This window comes from Apiospora hydei (genome assembly GCF_038363865.1).
Source record: "Apiospora hydei strain CBS 114990 chromosome Unknown utg000009l_segment0_segment0, whole genome shotgun sequence".
In the NCBI taxonomy this organism is placed as follows: domain Eukaryota; kingdom Fungi; phylum Ascomycota; class Sordariomycetes; order Amphisphaeriales; family Apiosporaceae; genus Apiospora; species Apiospora hydei.
Genome location: NW_027117368.1, coordinates 5,322,914 through 5,343,832, shown reverse-complemented (window position 1 = coordinate 5,343,832; position 20,919 = coordinate 5,322,914). Strand labels below are relative to the sequence as shown.

The 20,919-nt window shown below is 54.6% G+C and overlaps 3 protein-coding genes across 3 annotated transcripts; 1 reads left to right on the top strand and 2 right to left on the bottom strand.

Moving 5' to 3' along the window:
* Window positions 1–745: 745 nt before the first annotated feature.
* PG997_013490 (oxidoreductase) lies at window positions 746–1,825 on the top strand (the record flags this gene model as incomplete). The annotated part of the gene is made up of 1 exon (XM_066817804.1): window positions 746–1,825. One exon carries the CDS (start codon window positions 746–748, stop codon window positions 1,823–1,825), a length of 1,080 nt encoding a protein of 359 aa, XP_066663496.1.
* Window positions 1,826–3,536: 1,711 nt separating this feature from the next.
* On the bottom strand, window positions 3,537–4,502 carry PG997_013489 (uncharacterized protein; the record flags this gene model as incomplete). Its single annotated transcript, XM_066817803.1, has 1 exon — window positions 3,537–4,502. One exon carries the CDS (start codon window positions 4,500–4,502, stop codon window positions 3,537–3,539), a length of 966 nt encoding a protein of 321 aa, XP_066663495.1.
* An 11,247-nt stretch (window positions 4,503–15,749) lies between these two features.
* Window positions 15,750–19,248, bottom strand: PG997_013488 (uncharacterized protein; the record flags this gene model as incomplete). Its single annotated transcript, XM_066817802.1, has 2 exons — window positions 15,750–18,308; window positions 18,367–19,248. 2 exons carry the CDS (start codon window positions 19,246–19,248, stop codon window positions 15,750–15,752), a joined length of 3,441 nt encoding a protein of 1,146 aa, XP_066663494.1.
* Window positions 19,249–20,919: the final 1,671 nt, after the last annotated feature.

Genomic DNA, 20,919 nt, shown 5'->3' with positions numbered 1-20,919 from the left:
AGACCGAGACCATGGGTTCTTCTCTACCTAGGTGCCTAATAATACATGTACTTACGTCTCAGCGATTGACCTGTCAAAATCTCAAATTTAGGGGACGCTGGATCAGCAGTGAGACTATCACCTGACGTCATCTCTTGAGGCTTGATTAGACAAGATCCAACGTGAAGGAAACCAACAAGCACTCTAGCGATCAATGATCTCGGCACGGCAATGCAAGTAGACGTGAGCCGTACAGGCCCCCAGGGGTTCCTTGCGGGCAACATAGAAGAATCTCCTAATCGGAGTCGACGTAGCTACGTCGGGGCAGGCTGTTAGAGAAGGCGCAGGGGAAAAGGAGGGGACGGCGTCGTGCCTCGGTACAACGACACCTTTCCCCGCAAAGCGCTAGGCACAACGGTGTGGATGTGGTGGAGAACCCGGGTCCATGGCCGAGATCTTAGCCCAGACAGTAAGATGGATCTGGAAATGATGATGAACCACGCTGCCACGGCCGGTATTTCTCCAATTTACTGTTTCACAAGGACGTGTTGGGCTGCCGGGTAATATTTGTTGTTTGTGCGCCTCTACATATTTTTACCGTCCGTATTCTGTAACCTCAATTCCTCCAAGTTGTCGTAACTGTCTACAGCATTTACTTTACGACACCTTGCTGGCTTATAAGCAGATCGCAACAACGCGCAACCTAACATCTAGTTGTTTGCCTTGTCAAAACGAACACGAACTGCCACGCAGAAGCAACCACAAAATGACAGCCACCAACCCCGAACTCACGCCCACGGGGCCCATAAGCACGCCCCTCACGAAGCTCCTCGGGATCCAGCACCCCATCGTCCTCGCCGGCATGGCGCGGACCTCGGGCGCCGCGCTCGCCGCCGCCGTGTCCAACGCGGGCGGCCTGGGCGTGATCGGCGGGTTCATGTACACGCCGGACCAGCTGCGCGAGATCGTGCGGGACATGAAGGCGCTCTTCGCGCGGCCCGGCCTCCCCTTCGGCATCGACCTAGCGCTGCCCCAGGTCGGCGGCGGCGCCCGCAAGACGAACCACGACTACACGGCCGGCAAGCTGGACGAGCTGATCGACATCACCATCGAGAGCGGCGCGCGCCTCTTCATCAGCGCGGTCGGCGTCCCGCCGCAGCCCATCGTCGACCGCCTGCACGCCGCGGGCATCTACGTCATGAACATGGTCGGCCACCCGAAGCACGCCGTCAAGGCGCTCGAGCGGGGGTCGATATGGTGTGCCCGCAGGGGGCGAGGGCGGGGGCACACGGGCGACATCGCCAACAGCGTGCTGATCCCGGCCGTCGTCGACGTGGCGCGGCGCTACCAGCCGACCCTGCTCCGGGGCCAGCCCGCCATGGTGGTGGCCGCGGGCGGCATGTACAACGGGCGCAGCCTGGCGAGCTCGCTGATGCAGGGCGCGGTGGGCGTCTGGGTCGGCACGCGCTTCGTCGCCAGCGCCGAGGCCGGCTGCAGCGAGGAGCACAAGCGGGCCGTCGTGGCCTGCGGCTTCGACGAGACGGAGCGCACGCTCGTCCTGTCGGGCCGCCCGCTGCGCATGCGCACCAACGAGTACGTCGCCAAGTGGCACGCGCAGCCGCAGAAGATCAAGGAGCTCTGCGACCAGGGCATCACGCCCATCGAGTGGGACTTCGACCAGGGCAACGACGTCGACCCGCCGCACCTCATGGGCCAGGTCGCCGGGGCCATCACCAAGATCCAGCCAGCAGGGGAGATTGTTCGCGAGATGGTGGACGAGGCCCTGCAGATGCTCAAGACGGGGAGGGATTACATCACTCCGACGCCCAGTCAGCCGAAATTGTAAATATATGTGTGTAACTTACTGTTGGGATCTCCTATTTTTAGCGACAACGAAACTCGGGTCTGTATTTAGTGCGTACGTACGTACGTAAGGGTCTACTACACGCATTTTACCAACCTTACCTGGTACCTACATCCTAAGCTTCCCAAGGGACCCGCAACGTTGAAGGGCATGCAGTCGTCTCATATCTAGGGCGACATGGTACAGCTAGCTCAATCAATCAATCACCGTCATTCAACTTAGACAAAACCGCCTACCTAAACATGTGTTACGGTAAGCTGAGCTGAGCAGGGCTGGGCCGGCCGGGTCAGCAACCGACTTGGCTGATGGCCACCATGAACAGTTATGATTATGTGACGCGTGAAGCGTCATTGGTTGCGACCCTTTTTGGTAGGTCACTCCAAGATATATCACGTCATGCATTGGCCAGTTGCACAAGGATGTCATGGTATGCAGGGCTGACAGCGGCTGGCAGGCGGGTTATCCTTCGTGAGTGCAAATTACAATGCAGATGCTGGGAATGAGAACCCCCTCAAAACTGGCAGTCTTTGTCAGAAGTGATAATACGGTAGGCAAGGGAGGGCAAGGTTACGTTGGAGCAGCCAGGATCTCTCTCCAATGCCAACAGAGACGGACAGGACAGTAAGTTGACTATCATGAGTTGGCTCGCCAAGGCCGGTGGATCGGCTTTTCTCTGGCCGACTCGACTAGAAAGAACGTATCTGAATCGCTAGGCGCGTTGTGGATGGAAAAGCAAGCCGATCCGGCAAACCGAGAGTTTCCACCCCTCGACTCATTGCTTCTTCACTACATACATACTAGGGAATCACGGGACCGAGAAGTGCGGAGGGAAGAGAGACGGCAGCTGAAAGACGCAAAGGCTGGGGGTGGGGAGTAGGGGAGCAGCAGCGGCAGTTGACAATCGGGCGGACCCCACGGCACCCCCCGCCCTCTTTGGACGAATTGCCCCTGCAGCAAAGGAATAACATAAGCAAGCATGCATGTAGCCAAGAGCCGTGGAGGGCTGCGCGGCCTTCCCGAAGATCATTTCTGGCTTGGTGACCGATTACAGACTGTCGCATGTTTCGGAGTGGAAGCGCCATGGGTGTAGGTCTTCCAGTAACAAATCAACGATCGTAGCACCGCTTTCGTGGTTGAGTGGGAGGAAACTCGCGTCATCTTCCGTCGTGATATTGCTTATCACTTATTTCTTATTTTCGTTCTTGCTTTTCCCCGTGTCCCAGGAAGATCGTACGTGCACAGAGTTATAAAAACTCAAGGGGATGGGGGAAGAGGGATAAGACCAACAACATTGAAGTTCGGGCCTGGTGGTAGGTAAAAGAGGTCCCGGTCCCGAAGGCGGGGCAAAATCAGAGCTGGCTGCCACCAGGTCGGCCCTCCTTCTCTGACTTACCGACCGAGTCTTATGCAACTACCGATTCATACCTGGACTGAGGAGATGGAACACACAGCAAACAGGCACATGGTAACTTCGATTTGCAGTGTCTCATCAAGTTGTTGTGTCTTAATTCTTATTATTATCGTGTTGAAAATAAATAAATGGTATCATTTGCCGCTCATTCCAGTCGTTACAACGCCCAAAATACATCAGGTAGAAACCCAGGTAGCATACAACTTCAGGGGGTAAGGTGATTTGGTGGTACAATGTGATCGCCAACCAAGGGGTGCTTGACCATGTTTCGAATTCCATGGCCTAAGCCCACTTGTCGCCCCGGGTTTTCTTGAACGTGGCCGTAGACACCAAGGGTTCCTTTTCCCATTCGGTCGGGAGCACCATGGCGAGCGTGTCGAGCTCTTCGCGAGCCGCTTGCATGCGCATCTTGAGCGGCTCCTGCTTTTCCGAGCGGTCCTCCTCTTCCTCCGGGTAGGCCATTGCGTCCTCGTCCGCGTCCGCGTCCTCGATGCGCTTGATGAGCTCCTCGAGCTCCTCCTCGGGGACATCCTCCACGAGCTGCGGGGTGGGGCCCAGAAGAAGCTTGTGGGTGTCGTAGACGAAGGTCATCTTCTGTAGCGAGTTCAGGTCGACCTTGCCCCATCGTAACACCCTCCAGGCGCCTTCGGGCACAACCGCCAGACGTTGGACGCGGGCCAGGTCCCGAGTGGAGCCCCATAGCGACGAGCACTCGGGTTTCAGTTCGGCTTGACCGAAGAAGAGCGTGTCGCGAGAGAAGTCAACGTAGATTCTTGGTGCGTAGTCCCCGACTCCGAGCGCCAGCGCGTAGTGCTTGAGGGCCTCGTGCCGTGCCTCGGAGTTGACATGGAGGAGGGCGGGAATCTGGGTGTTGGAGTGCCATGTCTCGCTATCGTCGCGGCGGGTTAGGACCCCGTCTAGAGACGTTGGCGCCTCGCGGCAGCGTGAGAAGGGCGATTGTACCGCCACTGTTCGCGCAGCGGGCATGGCTTCTTGCCATATCTTGATACGCAGCTCGGGCGGGAGCTCGCCGAACAAGTGGAAGGTCTGTGGGCCCTTGGCCTGGGCGAAGAGGGAGGTAAGTGTTCGTTCCATGTTGGACTGTAGAGAGTCGACCAGATCAAGATATTGAGAGCGTTGTCGTTGGTAGAATCTGTTGAGGAGGCCAAAGGAGTTTATAACCGGAACGAGGGCCAGTGGCGCATCCTGTGCGTCGATGGTAGTGGTGTGAGACCTTGTGGATGACATTGTAGTATAAGGGGGGGCTTTGTGCGTTGGGAGGGTGCTCTGACGGGTCAGGACCCCACGGTCGAGTAAGAAGCAAGTATAGATCCTGGATGCAGGGATCAAGTTTGGGTTGGCGAATAAGTCGATAACAAACAAGGGGCTGTGCTCCCGTAAGAACTACTAGATCTAGACCGCAAAGCAGAGTGTTCAGCTGTGTGCTGGGAGGTGCTGGGAGGGATGATGGGAGGATCTGAAAGAATTATATATTGGCCAAGGTATTTGGGCAATGGGGGGGGGGGGTCTCATCCTTGTCCGGGAGCATGTACAATGTTTTTTGACGCTCGCAACAACAGCTGACTGCTGGTCACCAGCTACTTTTAGACTACCTTTCCGCCAAGGGAGAAAGGCCAGACCCTGCTAGCCGGGAGGCCAGGAGATCCTTGGTGCAAGCCATGTCAGCCAGCTAACTTTGACCCATCTCCAGCCAGAGCTGGAACGTGGTTAGAACGGGGGGGACGCCACAGGAGACTAGGTTAATTGCTTGTACGTACATAGGCATGTTGTGCGTAGGAGAACAGGAGGACAGGCGGCAGCTGGGGGCCGACTCACCGTGGTGGCCACTCCAAGTCGAACAGATCAGCTTGGGTATGCAGAGACAGGGGCAGCCCTGCCAAGGCATGTCGGTGTGAAGCCGCAGCGTCGCTCCTGGTGCTACGACTCCAACGCACGATGAGCAAGAGAAGTGAAAGCAGGCAGGCAGACGAAATCGTCTCAACTACATTGGATCGCTCTTGTAACCTCAATGAAATGTGTAGATAAGCATGGAGCTATGGACAAGGGCCCAAGTGAGCGAGGAAGACGAAGTTGACAGCTTGGCAAGCAGCAAGTTGTGTTATGCGCATCTCCATCCCACTGAGATGGACGGTTGATGGACAGGCGTGCTCTGTGGGACTGCCGACCAACGGCACTGCCTGCCGATTGAAGCCGATGTGACGCTAAGCAGGCTTTGCCAGCAGTGCCTGTGTTGTGTGTTGTATAGCCACAGCGACAAAATGCATACACCTACTACTTTACGTATGCATTCCCCATCCCTTTTCGTCTTGTCTGTGATTTGTTCAATGACGGGGTTTTTATGCGCGTTCGACTGTGCATCTCTTCTTGCGCCACAAAGTGCCTGCAATGCATGCGTGGTTTCTGATCCGAGAGCCCAGGAGATGGTGTCATAAGTCCTCGGTGGAGGTTGTAAGTGCGTTGCAAGGTGTCAATTCGCCCTTCGTTCCACAGCCTCAGACCCCGAGATGTGAGTGACGTGGTAGGGTAAGTCGGGATGTTTTCCAATGACAGCTTGACAGGCGCTTTCGAGTCAGCTACTCGTCCGTATCAAGCGCTGATCAAACGTGTACAGAAAGCATTGCAGGAGAGAGAGCCCTGGAAGTCTATCAAGAGACAAATGTCGGCCAACGGCGAAGTCTCACTCCGCCCCGCGTGCCGATCCTCCTTAGGTAATACAGGGTTCACAATGGTTTGGCTGCATGCATGCCTATCAGAGAGGCGGGAGTAAACAGAGTCGGTAAACCATAATAATTAAGTGCATGGCAAGTCAAGTATGGCATCGGACGAGATATATACGTATCAGAGGCGGGTCCTGTTTGTTTGCTGTCTTGGCTTCCAGGGAGCGAGGTTGGCATGGAATTCCAGTTAGTTGCCAGGTATTCGCATTCCAACCATCTTGCAACACATCAAACAAGTTGGGGTGCGGGCCTCAATTCTCCTCATAGGCCAATTGATCAAATTGATCCTGTTGACTCGTTGCCAAAGACTGTTAATAACATCAAGGAGATTAGTCAAAGTTCGGCTCTTGCATGGTTGACAAGAACCGGGGCAGCTCATGTCATTGACGTTCTATTTTTACAAGGAGACAAAGACCGGCCTCACAATGCAAATGTTGGTCGGAGGCAATCGACCTCTGGCGCCGACCCGCCGATGACTGATTTGACTTCGTTGCATTCGCGCCAGCCAAGGCTAACCGTCCGCGTCATGATTCGAAGCATGATCACCAGACCGGCAAGAGAGTTGCTGGCCACCCGTCTCGTCCCTTACATACGTAGTACTTCCATGGACGTTGATGCAATCGGGGGTTTCTTGACGTAGATCACGACGCGTCGGGCGGGCCAGCGCGGCTCGGTGCTGGTGACGACCCTCGGGGCATGTCGGCCAGTGCCCTCGAGGCATGATGTCGGCACCCAGCCTAGCGTCCAGCATCTACGGCTAGGCACTCCCATGCCACCAAGACATCTGGCTACGTAGACGCTTCTCAGGGTGAAACGAAGTCTACCAAGTTTCCAGCATCGGGCTACCCACAGCAAGCAAGCACAATACGTTCGGCGGGCAGCAGCCAAACATTGGCGACGTCGTCGTCATGTGCTGCATTGCTGCTGGTCATCTGCTATGGGAGATGTCGGGCCCGAGGTGGCTATGTGCATGGCGCATTCTCTCTCTGCGTCCAAATTGACCCTCGGATTGGTCCAAATTGCCAATTGATTGATACCCTCCAGCTGCTGCCAGCGTTAGTGAATTTCGGCGTCGCACCGCGTTGGTTGGCCAACACCAACCCAAGCCATTGAACCAGAATTTCATGTTGCTATGAGACATTGTTAGCTAGATTCTGCCATTCTGGAGTGGGCGACAGCAGATACGGCCGACTCTAGGCTCTGCCTAATTTTCTAATTGGACAGGGAGACGCACGATTAGAGTGAGGAGCACTTCAGATTGTCTGCATATCGAGGCTGGGGAATAAGTTTAGACCAGCCGCGCCCATCAATGAATGAATCGGACCCTGAAATGCAAAGCCAACACCAGGGTGCATCACGGGTGCTACACAGCTACTGAACTTCAACCTACCCGTACATGTACGGTAGTAGTCTTCTGCATGCAGTGTCGTGGGTAGTGACTCTGTCCCGCCGCTGCTGCTACCCCTCACCCCCGTCACCCCCGTCATCCCCGTCATCCCCTCATTCTACGAGTTACATCCCGCTTTTAATGGGGTCGGCTCAAGCCGCACCCAATGGCCACGACGCTTATTCCCTTCCGCCCCTGCAAGACGGTTGGAGATCTGCACCAGGATCCGGCCCCGTTACCCCATGCCCAGAAGCCATGTCCATTGACAATGAATTCTGTCCGAGGTCCTTGGCAAGATTATTAGGTATGCATGCTGGCATGCTTGGAGAATGCACGATTGGCTTGAACTGCGCGAGTCTCACTCCAAGACAAAGTGACGCATCGGTTTTGGACCACATAGGCCAAGAAACCTTCAATGGGAGAGGCTTCCGATCATACATCAATATCAATGCATTTAACCACCAATGGCTGCCCCCGCCCAGGCGTGCTGTGAGATTCAGGCAGATTCAATTCTTCGGCACACACCGGCCATATGTCTGTCAAGTGTAATGTAATGCAATGTACACCTGCCCGATCGGTCTTGAATTGCTCTGTCGACCTGAGTCAAGAACAACTTCTCGACAAGCCCCGCTCCGTCTCGGGGACGTGATTAGTGAACGAATATTCCAGGGACTTCTCTTTCTCTTTTCTCTTCTTGCTATCCGGCTCGTTTCGTGCTGTGGCAAGTTTACACAATATCGGCTGAAAAGGGCTGTTCAGCACATAAAGAAGTAACCAGCCCTTGACTTCCACATCCTCCCTTGAGCCAGTGGAAGGAAAAAGCAATACGACAAACGCAACGTCACTCAACGCTCCAGCTGTTGGAACACTCGCCATGTGACAACAGCTGGGAGTCGGGCTTGGATCCGTCACAGCACCATCAGTACGTGGCAATTTGCTGTCCTTAATATTTACTATTGGCAATCTTGATGAAATAATTAACGTGTACGCTCGTCTGATAGCATTCGCCTCGAGTGTCTCCTATCCCAAGGTATCAGCCAACGCCCGGGAAACGAGACCACAGGCCGCCTTCTCTTTGCAAGACCTTTCGCAAAGCAGTGTGGCGCCCCTGTCCACTCAGCGTCTTCCCCTCGAGGCTTCTAGAACGTGACGCCATCTGCGCCTTCTCCCTGCCGTGAAGCTCAGCTGCGCGTGACTAGTGGCGTCGCTCTCCTTATTCAGCCCCCATGGTCTTGTGGCGTTCATATATTTCTGCAGATGCCACGTTTTTCTTCTCTTTGACCAAACTTTGCAGGGCCCAACGGTCTGGAACGCGCTGCAAAGAAGGTTTGGGTCCGGCTACCGCCGGCCCCAGGCGCTATTCGATAAGGCGCTGGCTCGCCCGCATTGCAGCAGCTAACCCGCTGGCCCAGAGCAGACCGTCGGGAGCTGGAGGCTAGCGGAGGCAAGCGAAGGCCTTGTGGCTTGGAGGGCAAAGGGCGGCCAGCTGAAGCAGTCTAGACCTTCACATGCTTTTACAGGTTCCTTCGCTGATGCCAGGGGGCAGGCTGGCGAATGTTCAATATTCTGTCTCGACTATCCTTCAATTCACAATCACTAGTGCGCGCCGCCTGCCCAAACTGGAGAACGTGCACATTGCATTGCGCGGAGGTCAGCCCGTCAGTTCCCCCTCCGCATTGGTCTCCTGTTGGCCCACGTACAGAGTCGTCCCCGAGTCCCCTCGTCTTGTCTTGAAGTCAAATACAGAGTTGGGCTGTTCAGCTTGACAGCGCAGATCTCAAGGCTGACAAGCTAAGGCAAATCTCAGATGTCCTCCGTGACCGTGCGGAGCGACCGCGGTTCCTTACTCCAGCAAACTCAAAGCTTAAAAGCACATGAGGCTCAAAGCTCTGAAGACTGGCCAGTGTGGCCTCGAGGGAGACAGGGACCACGGTAAATCCCCAACAGCTGCGGAACGGCTCACGAGTACCCGGATTGCGGGGATAGGGCCGATGTTGTTTACCATATGGCGAAGTCTAGACCTGCTCTATTGAGGGGGCGCATGGCTCTGCATCTCGTGGTTGAACTATTGGTACTCGCTCATCTCCCCCGCAGTGTCCAACGCATGCCCTTTGACTGACTAGCATGCGCATCCAAGGAGTCGCTATTCTTCCGTACGCAAGGCAAACAAATGCGAACGCTGGCGAGTACGAAAGCTTACTCATTACTGTTTACTTGGCAAATCCAGGAGGTTCGGGTTTTGATCCACGCATTCGGTCGGTTGCTAATCCTGTTCTGCATTTGCGGATGTGCTACGACGAAGGAAATTACACTCCCATCTTTTCCCCTGACGGGCATTAGAGAAACATTTGCACTCGGGCCAGCTGAGTTCAGCGCCGAAACTTCACAGGAGAACAAGAACCGCGTTTATGACTTTCTCATGCGGTTTCGAATCGGCCATGCTCACTTGCCCATGCTTTGTAAGATTCTTGGCTCGTTTCGCAATGTTCCCGCGGCAATCATCCGTAATACAAGCGACGAGGGGCCAACTCGTAATGGCAGTTGGAACATCATCTCTACCTACTCCAGATCGAGAGCCCGTTTCCAGAAAGCAAGTCAGGGGTTGGCCCCAGCCAAGAAACGCCCTGACTAAATTGCAGAGGCGCCAGGCTCGCGTCCTGAAGCAGCACAGACTGTCGCGCGAGGTTCGGTGTCCCAGGACCTCCGCATCCACCCCCGATCAAGGTAGAGTGCGCACCGCAGATAAGACGGACATGCCATTCTAAGTTCCTTACCCCCACGAAAGCAAACCCGGATTAGCTGTGCTTACGAGAGTCCCTCCCGTGCGGTAAGCTGCTCAAAACTCCTATCCGAGGATCTGTATGTAGTCCGCCGTCATCCTAATCTCCGGACGGATAATGCTCGTGACGGGCTTACTTAATGTAGAGATAGCTTCGAATACGTGTGAAGGTGGCTATAATAAGTGATTACTGAGTGTTGGAGAGAACGGGCCGTTTTAGTTACGAGCTGAAACTATTCTCGCTTGCAGTATGGTTAGAAATCGCCACAAACATCATACTGTTGCCGCAATAGAGTCATGAGGTCCGTTCATTCCTACTCATCATGACGGCGGAGTACGCTACCAGGGATAACTTCCTGAATGCCTGTATACTCAAGTACTCATCCGAAATATTGCCGGGCAGAGCCAAGATATGTTGGTGCCTGGGAACTCGGTCAAAGTGTCATGTAGAAACAATGAACGGAGAGGATTTACGACACCAAAGGCGGCGATTCTTCCTGCTAGATGCTTGCCTAGACTCTTCGCCATTTCACTTGGGGTTGAATGTGGATAGTTAGACCCCGGCCATCAGGCGCGAGTTGTTAGGTCGGTAAAGGAGATGTGCTACAGTGAGCCTCCTCATTCACAGAACCGTGTTAATATTCTAGTAGATATTTGACTGGTATGACTATTTCGTCTTCTATGAAAGATCATGTATGCAGGGTTACCTGAAGACAACTTGATCTGGTGACCGGGGATTCCTCACATTCTTCCTGTCGAATGCCAGGTCATGAAGCCAATATTCTTTGTCAGGGGCAGATAGATCCTTCAGGCTCCCCAAGAGCTCATGCCCTGTATTGTATCCTCGAGGCTACGGCGGTAGCTTATCCATTGTTAGAATAAGGAAAAGGGCGAGGGGTTATCCTGATGAATAGCCCCGTGCCATTGAACATAAGAACATGCAGTAGGATACTACACTTGGAAGGAATGACTGGTAGTATGAGGTAGCTGGTCAGCAATCGAAGATAGCACGACAGTTAGCTGCAACCCACGGTACCTCTACGACAGCGTAGGGAAGTCTTTAAGGTAGATAGAAGCATCAGAGGTAGCGAAGCTGAGAGTATCGCCAATACAGCCCTGACACCGTTGGGCTGAGCTAGACTATCGCGACACTGGCTCACTGCCCACGAAGCATTCATCAGAGAGCCCCCAAGATGTATGCTTTCCAACTTGACTTCTTATTCTTTTTCTCTTTTGGTACAAATAACCAACGAAGGGTCTCGCACGTATCGGCGTATTGATGCAGCACGCAATCATCCAATGCCAGTCTACCAAACATGCATGACCCAGTAGCCGTTGAGGCCCAAGCCGAACATAACTCTTCTTGGAATCCCACTCTATCCAAGCTGCCATTCCTCTCACTATAATAAGTATGCGCACTTGTTGTACTGTTGAGTGTTAGTGTTGGTATCTGGTCGCGATACTGATGAAATCAGCATCATGTAATATGTACGTATACCTCGTAGGATATCAAACAAGTCACAGGCAGCCTTGGTGTTTCCTCTTCCTCTTGTCTATATGATCGTAGTGAAAGCTCTGGCATATATGAAGGGATTTGTGCCAGAAGGAGAATACAGGCAAAACGCCTGGCACGAGCCGATCCACTAGGAACGACAAAAGATACACTGGCAGTGATCTCAACTTACCAACTACCAGAATATTTCCGTGTGGGCTTAGATGTGCGCTTCGAAGTGTTATCGTTCCTATGTATGCCACAAGCCAGCGTCGAAGAAGGTGTGTTATTGTTGGAGTAGATGTCCTACTGAGCCCCTTAATTGCAGGCTCGAAGCATGTAGGCACCCCGGGTTGCCCAGCCAAGCATTCGGCTTGTAGATTTGAGCGAGCTGCATACAACATTGTATTTCTCTCAGGAGTGTCTTAGTTCAATGATGTTGTCACTGATGTCAGCGCATAATATGCGCTCATGAACCAACCATCTCACGACTAAAGGTACGGCGGGTGGATGACAACCCAGCCAACAGGGTACAAGTAAGTTTACGCCCAAGAGCAATTCAGGGAGTAACGATACTGTCTCTGCCCCTTATCCAAAGAAGCACAGCTGGAAAGATATTGGCATGCTAGACCGTGTGGCCTTATGAGCTAAACACTACACTGTGAATATCGATATGAGAGCTAGCTTCCGGGGGTCATCTCTGACAGATCACTGTGCGGAGCGCCAATAACCTTCATTACGGCCTATACACGGAAGAGCATTGCTCTAGCTTATACATCTATCGCGTGAGGGACACGGAAAAACTAGACACTTGTTCTATGACTGAGGTAAGTTGGTATTAGACCAGCGACGCGATAATGCAACTGAGCGCCAACCTGAGCCCCAGTGTAAGCGGATTTAGTGGGAGGATGAAACCATGGATCTTGCCATGAGCGACTGTCTCTTGCCTCGGGTTTCCCTTTCGAGGAAGCCCGACGATGAGATGGCATATCACGATCCAGACTGGAGACGGTTGATGTTTGCTTAGACGGTCATGCTAGAACGACCTCTCCATCTATGACTAATACTCCTGTTGTCGTATGTATAGCATGAGGCCTGAATATCGGCCCACGAGGCAGTAAGGCGGTTTAAACGGTACGCTACGTGTTTCAGAGCTTCCTTTGCATTTGATGTACATCGATCATCACAGGTACATCGAGCAGATGTATAAGGTACGTCGACGGCATGTTCTTTCTTCAACACCATGCAGGGCAGGCAGCAGCCACTCGCCCACCCAGCCGCCCAGAGAGACCCATGTCAGTCCCAGTCCGACACGGGGTGTCCGTGAATCAATTCCAGTGTGGAGGCGGCCGCTGCGGCCTGCGGGGAGGGCGGGATGGACATTGCGCCCTGCAGAGGAGAAGGAAGCAAGCAGCACGCGAGTGTGCTTTGTCTGGCCCCCCGCCTCGTTGCCTCGCCCGCGCACTACGTAGCTGTCGAAGACCAAGACAGTGGCCCAGGCCGTGCCGCGTACCGCCGTCCAGCCCTTGCAGTTGACAGCTGAGTTTTTGCATGCAGGGAATCGCGGCCTGCAGTAGTGCCCAGCGGGATTGAGTTCCATCGCGCTCCCTTGGCTTGGCGGTTCTGCTTACCGCATTCATTCATTCATTCCATCCAGACAGGCAGGTTGGAGGCCTGCCGACCGGTCTGCCGGCATGGCTGCATGCACGCACGTGCGTGAGTGGTGTCAAGAAGCAAAGCCGGGATTCGATCAACCGGGGTGGGATGAAGAGATGCGCCCACTGCAGCCGTCGATGAATGGCTGGGCTGGGGGGGGACGGACCGCAGCCGAAGCGGTAAAGAAGAGACAGACAGAAAGAAAGAAAGAAAGAAAAATTAATGTTGCCATAGCAGAGGGCAATAACGGCACGCACACCGCACCTACATCATCAGCTGAGGTCAGATCAGGGCAAGGGAGCGAGGAGGGATTGGTTGGCGATGAGAGCAAGATGCGCGATGCACAGCCCTCTCTGCCCCGGCGGTCGCATCCCCCGCCGTACGTGCCCGTCGTTGTTTTGTTTGGTTCGGGTCAGGATTTGGGCACGAGGCACGAGGCACGACTCCTCGACGCCTCCACTGCGACTCTGGCTGGTCCCCTCGTCCCGACGTGACCTCGTTGGTTACCTGTTTTGCTCACCGCAGTTTCCGCTGTCTGAGGAAGCGCGCTGCCTGGCAGTGCCTTTTGTCCAATCATGTCCGCTTTTTCCCGTCAATCGGGCTGGCCGGGGTTGGTCGTCGCAGGGCTGGGTTTTGCTCTCTTCTCCATCCTTGTTTTTTTTCTCTCTCTCTTTTCACCTTTCGCACGACGGGGTGAGCGAGATCTGCAGCGGTCAAAAATCAACCCCTCCCCTGCTCCCCTGCCCGTCCGTTTTGACCCAACAAGCCGCCGTACTGGGATTTGCGCAGCGGTCAACTAACTCGTTGGAACCGCCATGCCTATCTTCAACTTGAAACAACCCAGGGAGCCTCGGTGTGGTTCCATAATGGGGTCAAGGGAGCTGTCCACGCGACTTGACTTGACAGCAGAAGCAAAGGGAGATAGATAGGAATGGATCCCGACAAGGAGACAAGAAAAACCCAACCGTTTCTCCTTGTCTCCATTTCCTTCAAGAGATGACGTCGGTCTGTTCTTTTTTCTACGATGCGCCCCCCCGCGGGAGCGATGTTTTAGCCTAGTGGTAACCCCCGGGCGCCTCCCCGGCGTATCAGAGGCCACCGAGCCTGTGAACCCCTGGCAAGATGGGGTTACGTCCCAAGTTCTCGGGTCCTCTCACGGCTTGCCTTTTGCTCCTGGCCCCTGGCCCCTTCCATCAAGTGCCCAACTCCGCTACAACGGTCCATGTGATTGGGTTTGCCCATCACGGCAACCCGAAGAGTATCAGTACAGCTTGATGTCTAAGTACCTAATCACATCGGAACCCCTAGAGTGCCAGTAAGGGCGCAGACTGATCGAGTGGGGAACAAGCATCGAAACAGGTCAAATGCTACCCTCTATAAGGGTCTTGGCAGGCACAGATGCATCGCGGCTACCGGCGGGATCTACGGCACATTTCACAAGGGTTGGAGATGAGGGAAATGAAAAAACACCAAACATGAAATGAAAGTGGAAAGAAAAGAGCAATGCCAAGCCTTACCACTGTGACGTGACATGACACGAGGGGGAAAAGCAAACACTGCGAGGCGAGGCTGCCATAGTTGAGACATGTTCTTCTTGGTCACAAATCGGGACAAGCATCCAGCAGTGGTTCGTGTTGAAAATATGTTCCTATTTAAGTATTTTACACTTGTACAAGGTTCGTAGCGCGAGCCACTGGTATCTGTATCTTGGAAACAAGGTCATCAAGAAGGGGATATATGCGCTGTGCAAGCGATCCCATATTCGTAAAATTCGTAATGACTCTTCTAGTCAAGGAGTATCAGGTGTCTTGCCTAGACCTTCTCCAACTCTTACAAAGCGAAAAAGCCTTCTGTTCCCGTCTTCATGGAGATGCTCAGCATCCCGATCCTTCGCCGTCCCATGCAACCAAGATGCCTGAAATAACCCTCGTCCGCCAGGGGATCGATTGTGCAGACGTTCAATGCTAAGCGCCCCCTGAAATTGCCGCCGCCGCCGCCGCGGTTGACATCATGCGCCCCGACAAATGACTGCAATAACAACTTTTTTTGTGTGGTTCCCCGCATCTATCGTCCCAGCCCTCCCAAACACCTGAAATGCGATTTCCTTGCCGAGGGTGCGAGCCCATTCTCAGTCGCAGCTGGCCAGTTCAGCCCCCCCGGCCAAACCCATCTGAGATGAAACCAATCCCTCGAAACGCCGTTGTGAACCCGGGAAAACAAAAAGAAAAAGAACAAAAAAGTAAATGCACTATGTCCGCTAATGTCCGCAATGCGCCGTTCTCATGTGATCGAAAAGGGTATTCTCGCGTAGATCAAAAACGAAGCTGGGGGAATCATTGCAAAAATGGACCTGGGCTCACAAAAGGCCGAACCATCTTCCGCCGCGCGCGCGAATATGTTGATACATGCTCGATGTCCTAACCAAGCGCAGGCAGAATATCTGTTATACAGTTCGAACCAGTGAGCTGTCCGAATAGCCACTGTCGAAACTAGACTTCTCCACCGTCTTCTCGGCCGCCAGCTTCGGGTTGCTGTTGTAAGATCGGTTGAAGACCTTGTTCCCAAGCGTCTTGATCCTGCCGACCGGCTCGCTCTCGTCCCCGGGGTTGACGTAGACATTCGTGACCGGGCCGCGCTCGATGCGGCAGAACAGGGTGGAAAACAGGTAGCGATCCCCATTCGGATCAAGCAGAGGCAGGGTCCGATAGCCCTCCTTTAGATTGCAAAGTTTCGCAGTGTACGTCGCCATGGGTGCCACGCGCTCGTTGCGCTTCTCGCCGTCGGGTGACATTTTCACGCTGAATTTGACAAAGACCAGCTCCGGGTACTTTGTTGTTAGTTTAAAGTGGCACTTGTAGTCGAAGACGGGATTGAACCCGTTCTCCCGCACCACTTTCGTTGTGTACTTTAGAGGGGTGTCGGTGGGCGTAGGTATGCCGACGCTGCTGTCGTGCTTGTCTCTCTTGTCGTTGGCATGGAACACCTCGACCTCGACGTACGGGTCGACGGTGCGGTTGGCCGGCAGGTTGCCGGGGCGCATGAGCTGCTGGGCCGAGATCACGTCGATGGTGAAGGATACATTCTTTCGCTCCAGCTTGCCGACGGCCTCGTCGGGGAGGCCTTCGCGCAACATGCGAATCTCTCGCATCGAGTGGGGCTTCAGGACATAACCCGACTGGTCCGTGCCGCCTTCGAACATGGCCTGGTTGAGCTGCATACCGTGGTCGAATGTCTGCCAGTTGAGTGCCGCCATCTGGACACCCTTTCGCCAATACATCAACGGGTTGAAGTTGTGCGAAGTGAGACGGTTGAATTGAGGGTACACCCGCATCATGAAGCGCATGTTGTGCCGGTACAGAGCATCTTTGTACTCCTTCGTCTTCGTGTGTTTGCTGAACGTTCCTTCCATAAAGGACAAGATGTGGAAGGGCATCTTGCAATCGAGCGCAGCAAACCCATCAAACTTGACACCCATGCAGTAGACACCCAGTTCGCCGAGGGCCGGGACGATCTTGCTCGTCTTCTTCTTGTTGGGCGCACCTTCACTGCCGCTGTCGTTGTCGCTGGTGTTGCTGCTCACGGTGTCTTGGACCTCGCCTTCGGTAATCGTGTTATATCGTTTGCCAACTCGCAGGCGGGACGACTCTCGGGGGCTGAGCAGCGGGCTGTTCGAGAGGTACTGGGCCGGTACCGCGCCATTATCCGCCGCCACTGGTTTGGTATACGGCGACGTAAGGCTGTTGGTGAGACTGTTGCCACGCCGGCGTCCGGTAGAGGAGGGAGTTCTTCCTTTTCGCGACTCGTCTACGCTCGGCGCGGCCGCCTTCACCTTGATTAAGACCCGATGCTTGAGCTGAGACGGGGATGGCAGTTTATCCGAAGACGAATCCAGCGGTGTCGTGACCAAGCGAGTGCCGAATATCTCCTTCATGATGTCGGCCATGAGCACCTGCTGCGCGTTGTTGCAGTGCACCTCGAGAGACACCAGGAGAGGGAAGGGGCTGGCGACGAAGGCGTACTTGTTGACAATGTTGATGACTTCGCGGAAGGAAATGGCGTTGGTCATGGCATATCCGTGCTGGACCTGGGGCTGTCCATCAGAGCCGTCCCAGCAGTCGATCTCGATGCTGCGACAGCCCTTGACGAGAGCGGTGATGTAGCCCTCGACGCTGGACAGGTCAGCTACCTGGCGACCCAGCAAATACGTGTTGTGAGAGCTCGATATAAAGTACTCATGCAGAGGCCGGTCGAGGGAATATTCTGCAGGCTCGCGTGCGAGAGGTAAGTTGTAGGTGGAAGTGAGATACGCAGCAAAGGCCTGCTCGGTCATCCGGGGCAGTGGGGTCTCGCCGTCTCCTAGCTCGCCGGCTGTCGGCTTGGGCCGGCGGGCGAAACGGAGAAACTTGGCCTCCCAGCCGCGTGGGTTAGCATCGACATCCTCGCCTTGGGTTTCACGCAAAAATGCTGCAAATTCGGGCCAGGTAATGCCCGTTTCCACGTCGGTAATTGCCGCTCCACGGTAAACCGCGCGAATGTCGTCTCGGCGCTTCATCTCGCGGACAAAGAGTTGAAACTCGCCGTAGTTCAGGCGTCCCGTCTTGGTGGCGTCTGCCAGAGTGAACTTGCTCTGCAGCTGCTCGGACGAGATGTGGATGTGCAAATTGCGGCATACACGCTCGACGCCGGGGAGGTCGATCTCCTCGTCGTCAAAGGAATGTGGCCGCCCCTCGAACTGCTTCGTCATCTCGCTGGCCCAGTACGCGCGAATGGCCTTCTCGTTGAAAGACATAAGAGATGTCATGAGATCTTGGCGATGTTTTGAGATGGCGTCCAGGGCATTCACCCAGTTGTCAAAGGTCTCCTCATCCTCGGCAATCAGGTGCATGACCTTGCTCTTGGACTTGTCGGCAACGGCGTACAGAATCGAGAAGAATCGGCCCTCCTCCGACTCGGGTACTTCGAAATCGAGACGATATTGCCGAATATCCGAACCGACTCGAATCTCTTTGATATCGTCAATGTATATGGATTTGGACGGCCGGCTTTTTGTCCCAGGTGACCTTGGCCGCCTCCGAATCCAAGACGAGGAATATCTTCTTGTATTTCCTCTTCTTGGAAACCTTCAAGATGGATGTCCCTTTGATCAGGGCCAACGGTATGACGGGTCCGGCGTGCGCGCCGACGGGAGACAAAGACCCAGTGTTAGACCCAGGGTTGCTTGTCGACGATACTTCCCGTAACGACCCGTTCATCAGACCCAGAGCGTTGTACTCGTCTCTCTCGTCTGTGAAGCCGTCGTCCGAATCACTGTAAAAGACGGTTTCAGGAGGAGCAGTATTGTTGCTGTCGCTCCTGCGGCGCAGAATAGCTGGGCCGATGGTACCATCTCGGCCGGCAGGCGTGACGGATGACTGTCGGCGAGTGGGTGCGAGCTTCTTGGCCCGACTTGATAGCCTCCGCATGAGACCCCCCTTCGTGTCTCGATCTCGGCCTTGCAGGGCTTCAGCTAAGGAATTGGCGCTGGGAGCCACGCTAGGGTTCATCGAGTTGACGCTCGGCATGCGTGACAGCTGATGGTCGCGTATTATCAAGGGGTCACCCAGCATCAAGGGGGTGGGCGGGAACTGGTCGACTTCGCGGCCCAGGAATGGAAAGGGCTCGGGTGAAGCCTGGACGGAGCCGCCTGCCATCAGTGCGGCGTACTCTGGCGTCATGAGGGGCGAGTCTCGTGGTAAGCTCGAGGCCATGGAAGAGGCACTCATGGTCGAGGAGGGTATTGAGCTAAGTTTGGTGTTCGCCAGGGCGGCTGTCTGCACCTGGCTGGGGCGTCGCCGCCGCTGTAAGGAACCCTGGGAAGAGCCCTGTATAGCCATGGGGGGAGTGGTGGAGTTGGCATTGGGATCGGGGCTCGACCGTGGATGTGAGGTTGGAAGAGAAGGCATAGTGTGTGTGTATGTACGGGATACAGCCCGGCGCGGTTTTCTACGCGGTAGGTCGGTATGGAAGAGCAGCGCAGGACAAAGACTGGGCTAGACGAAGAGGCGTGGCATCTATGAAGAGGAACGTCCAGTTGGTTTCGTGGGCCTCATGATTCTGCCAGTCTGGGAGAAAAGGAAAAGGTTCAAAGCTCAATGGCCCATGGGCAAGTGGGCGGTAGAGGAGAGCAGCAAGGGTTTATAAAGATGCAGGCGAATCTTAGCATACACGGACGCAGCCGTGACGGCCGTAGCTGGAAGGATAGCAGGCTGATCCGGGACCAAGATGCTTTATATACAGTCTTCGAGGCAGCAAGTCGATAATACCCCACGATATCTATTGGGGTCCGAAGCTAAGTGGTGGGTAGGCCTACAAACCACCAGAAGTCGGAGTAGCAGCAGGCCTCGAAGTACTAGGCGAGTACAGGTACGGCTGTTCGAGGCAAGTACGTCGAGGTACAAGTGGCCGCGCAGATTGGCTGTACAGCATATGCGTGCGTGCAGCGCGGGTTGGGACCGTGGAGGTAAGCCTGCAACGGAGGGCTGCTGCAAGTGGCTGGCTCTTCTGGGCGGGAGAAGGAGAGTGTGAGAGAGAGCAGAGAGAGACGAAGGTGGTGTTGGTCCTGTTGCAGTATGCAGGTCGCTTTTTTCGGCGGGAACCACGAGACTAGGGTAGTCAGATATGCAGATAACCCACACTGGCGATCGATATTGTTGCTGCTCCTTATGCCGCGAGGAAATTATCCCAACGCTTCCTGTTTGGTCCTCTGCGTTCGTCTTCGTGTCTTCTTGGGCTACCGGGAGATTGCAACTTCTTTTTCTTTCTTCCTTTTTTTTGAGCACCGCGGGGAGGGAGGGAGAGAGAGAGAGAGAGAGAGAGCTGGGGCCAGGAGGAGCGTCCGCCTGACAGCGATTTCGTATGTTGTAGGTGATGGCGATGTTCACACTAGTTCCCCAATCACAATCGGCAATTGTTTCTGTCCAGTTCCCCCAATAGCGCCGCAGTGATGCAATGCGCGCGACAAGCGAAGAGGAATATATAGAATTGGTTGTTCGGGGGCTGGCGCACGTCGTCGCAGTGTGCGCGGCAGGAGTTGGGCAGTGTAGTACAGCGTTGGTATATGCGATGCAGAGGCAATTGGTGCGAGGAAGAATCCAGGTGTGCCGATACTGGCGATTTGTAGTCGTTGGACGCAAGGCGGCTTTTGAGTGCTTCTCTCGCAAAGGCAGGACTTGAGGTTCACTTATGGTGCAGTAGACGGGGTCGGGAGATTATTAGTGACGGAACAGAGAAGGGATGAGAAGGCATGGCCGGACAGGGAACCAGGGTGGACGATCGACAGGTACGTACTGAAGACTCTAAACAAGTCGTTCAGCAGCTAAGGTAGCTAGCCTGGGAAGCCAGGGTGGAAGAGAAAAAAAGGGGGGAAATAAAAAAAGGAGGGGGTGGAGAGAGAGATTACTGTGTGTGCGCAGCAGAGGACAGAGGGAGAAGAGGATCGGGTATGAACAATTGAGCACCTGCTGAGCTGTGCTGCAGTACCGAACAACAAAAGGGAAACTCTGCAGGTGTCGGCTGTGGAGAGAGGCGCATTGTATTGTACAGTAAGACCTGCCCGTAGCGTGTACATGCAGCAC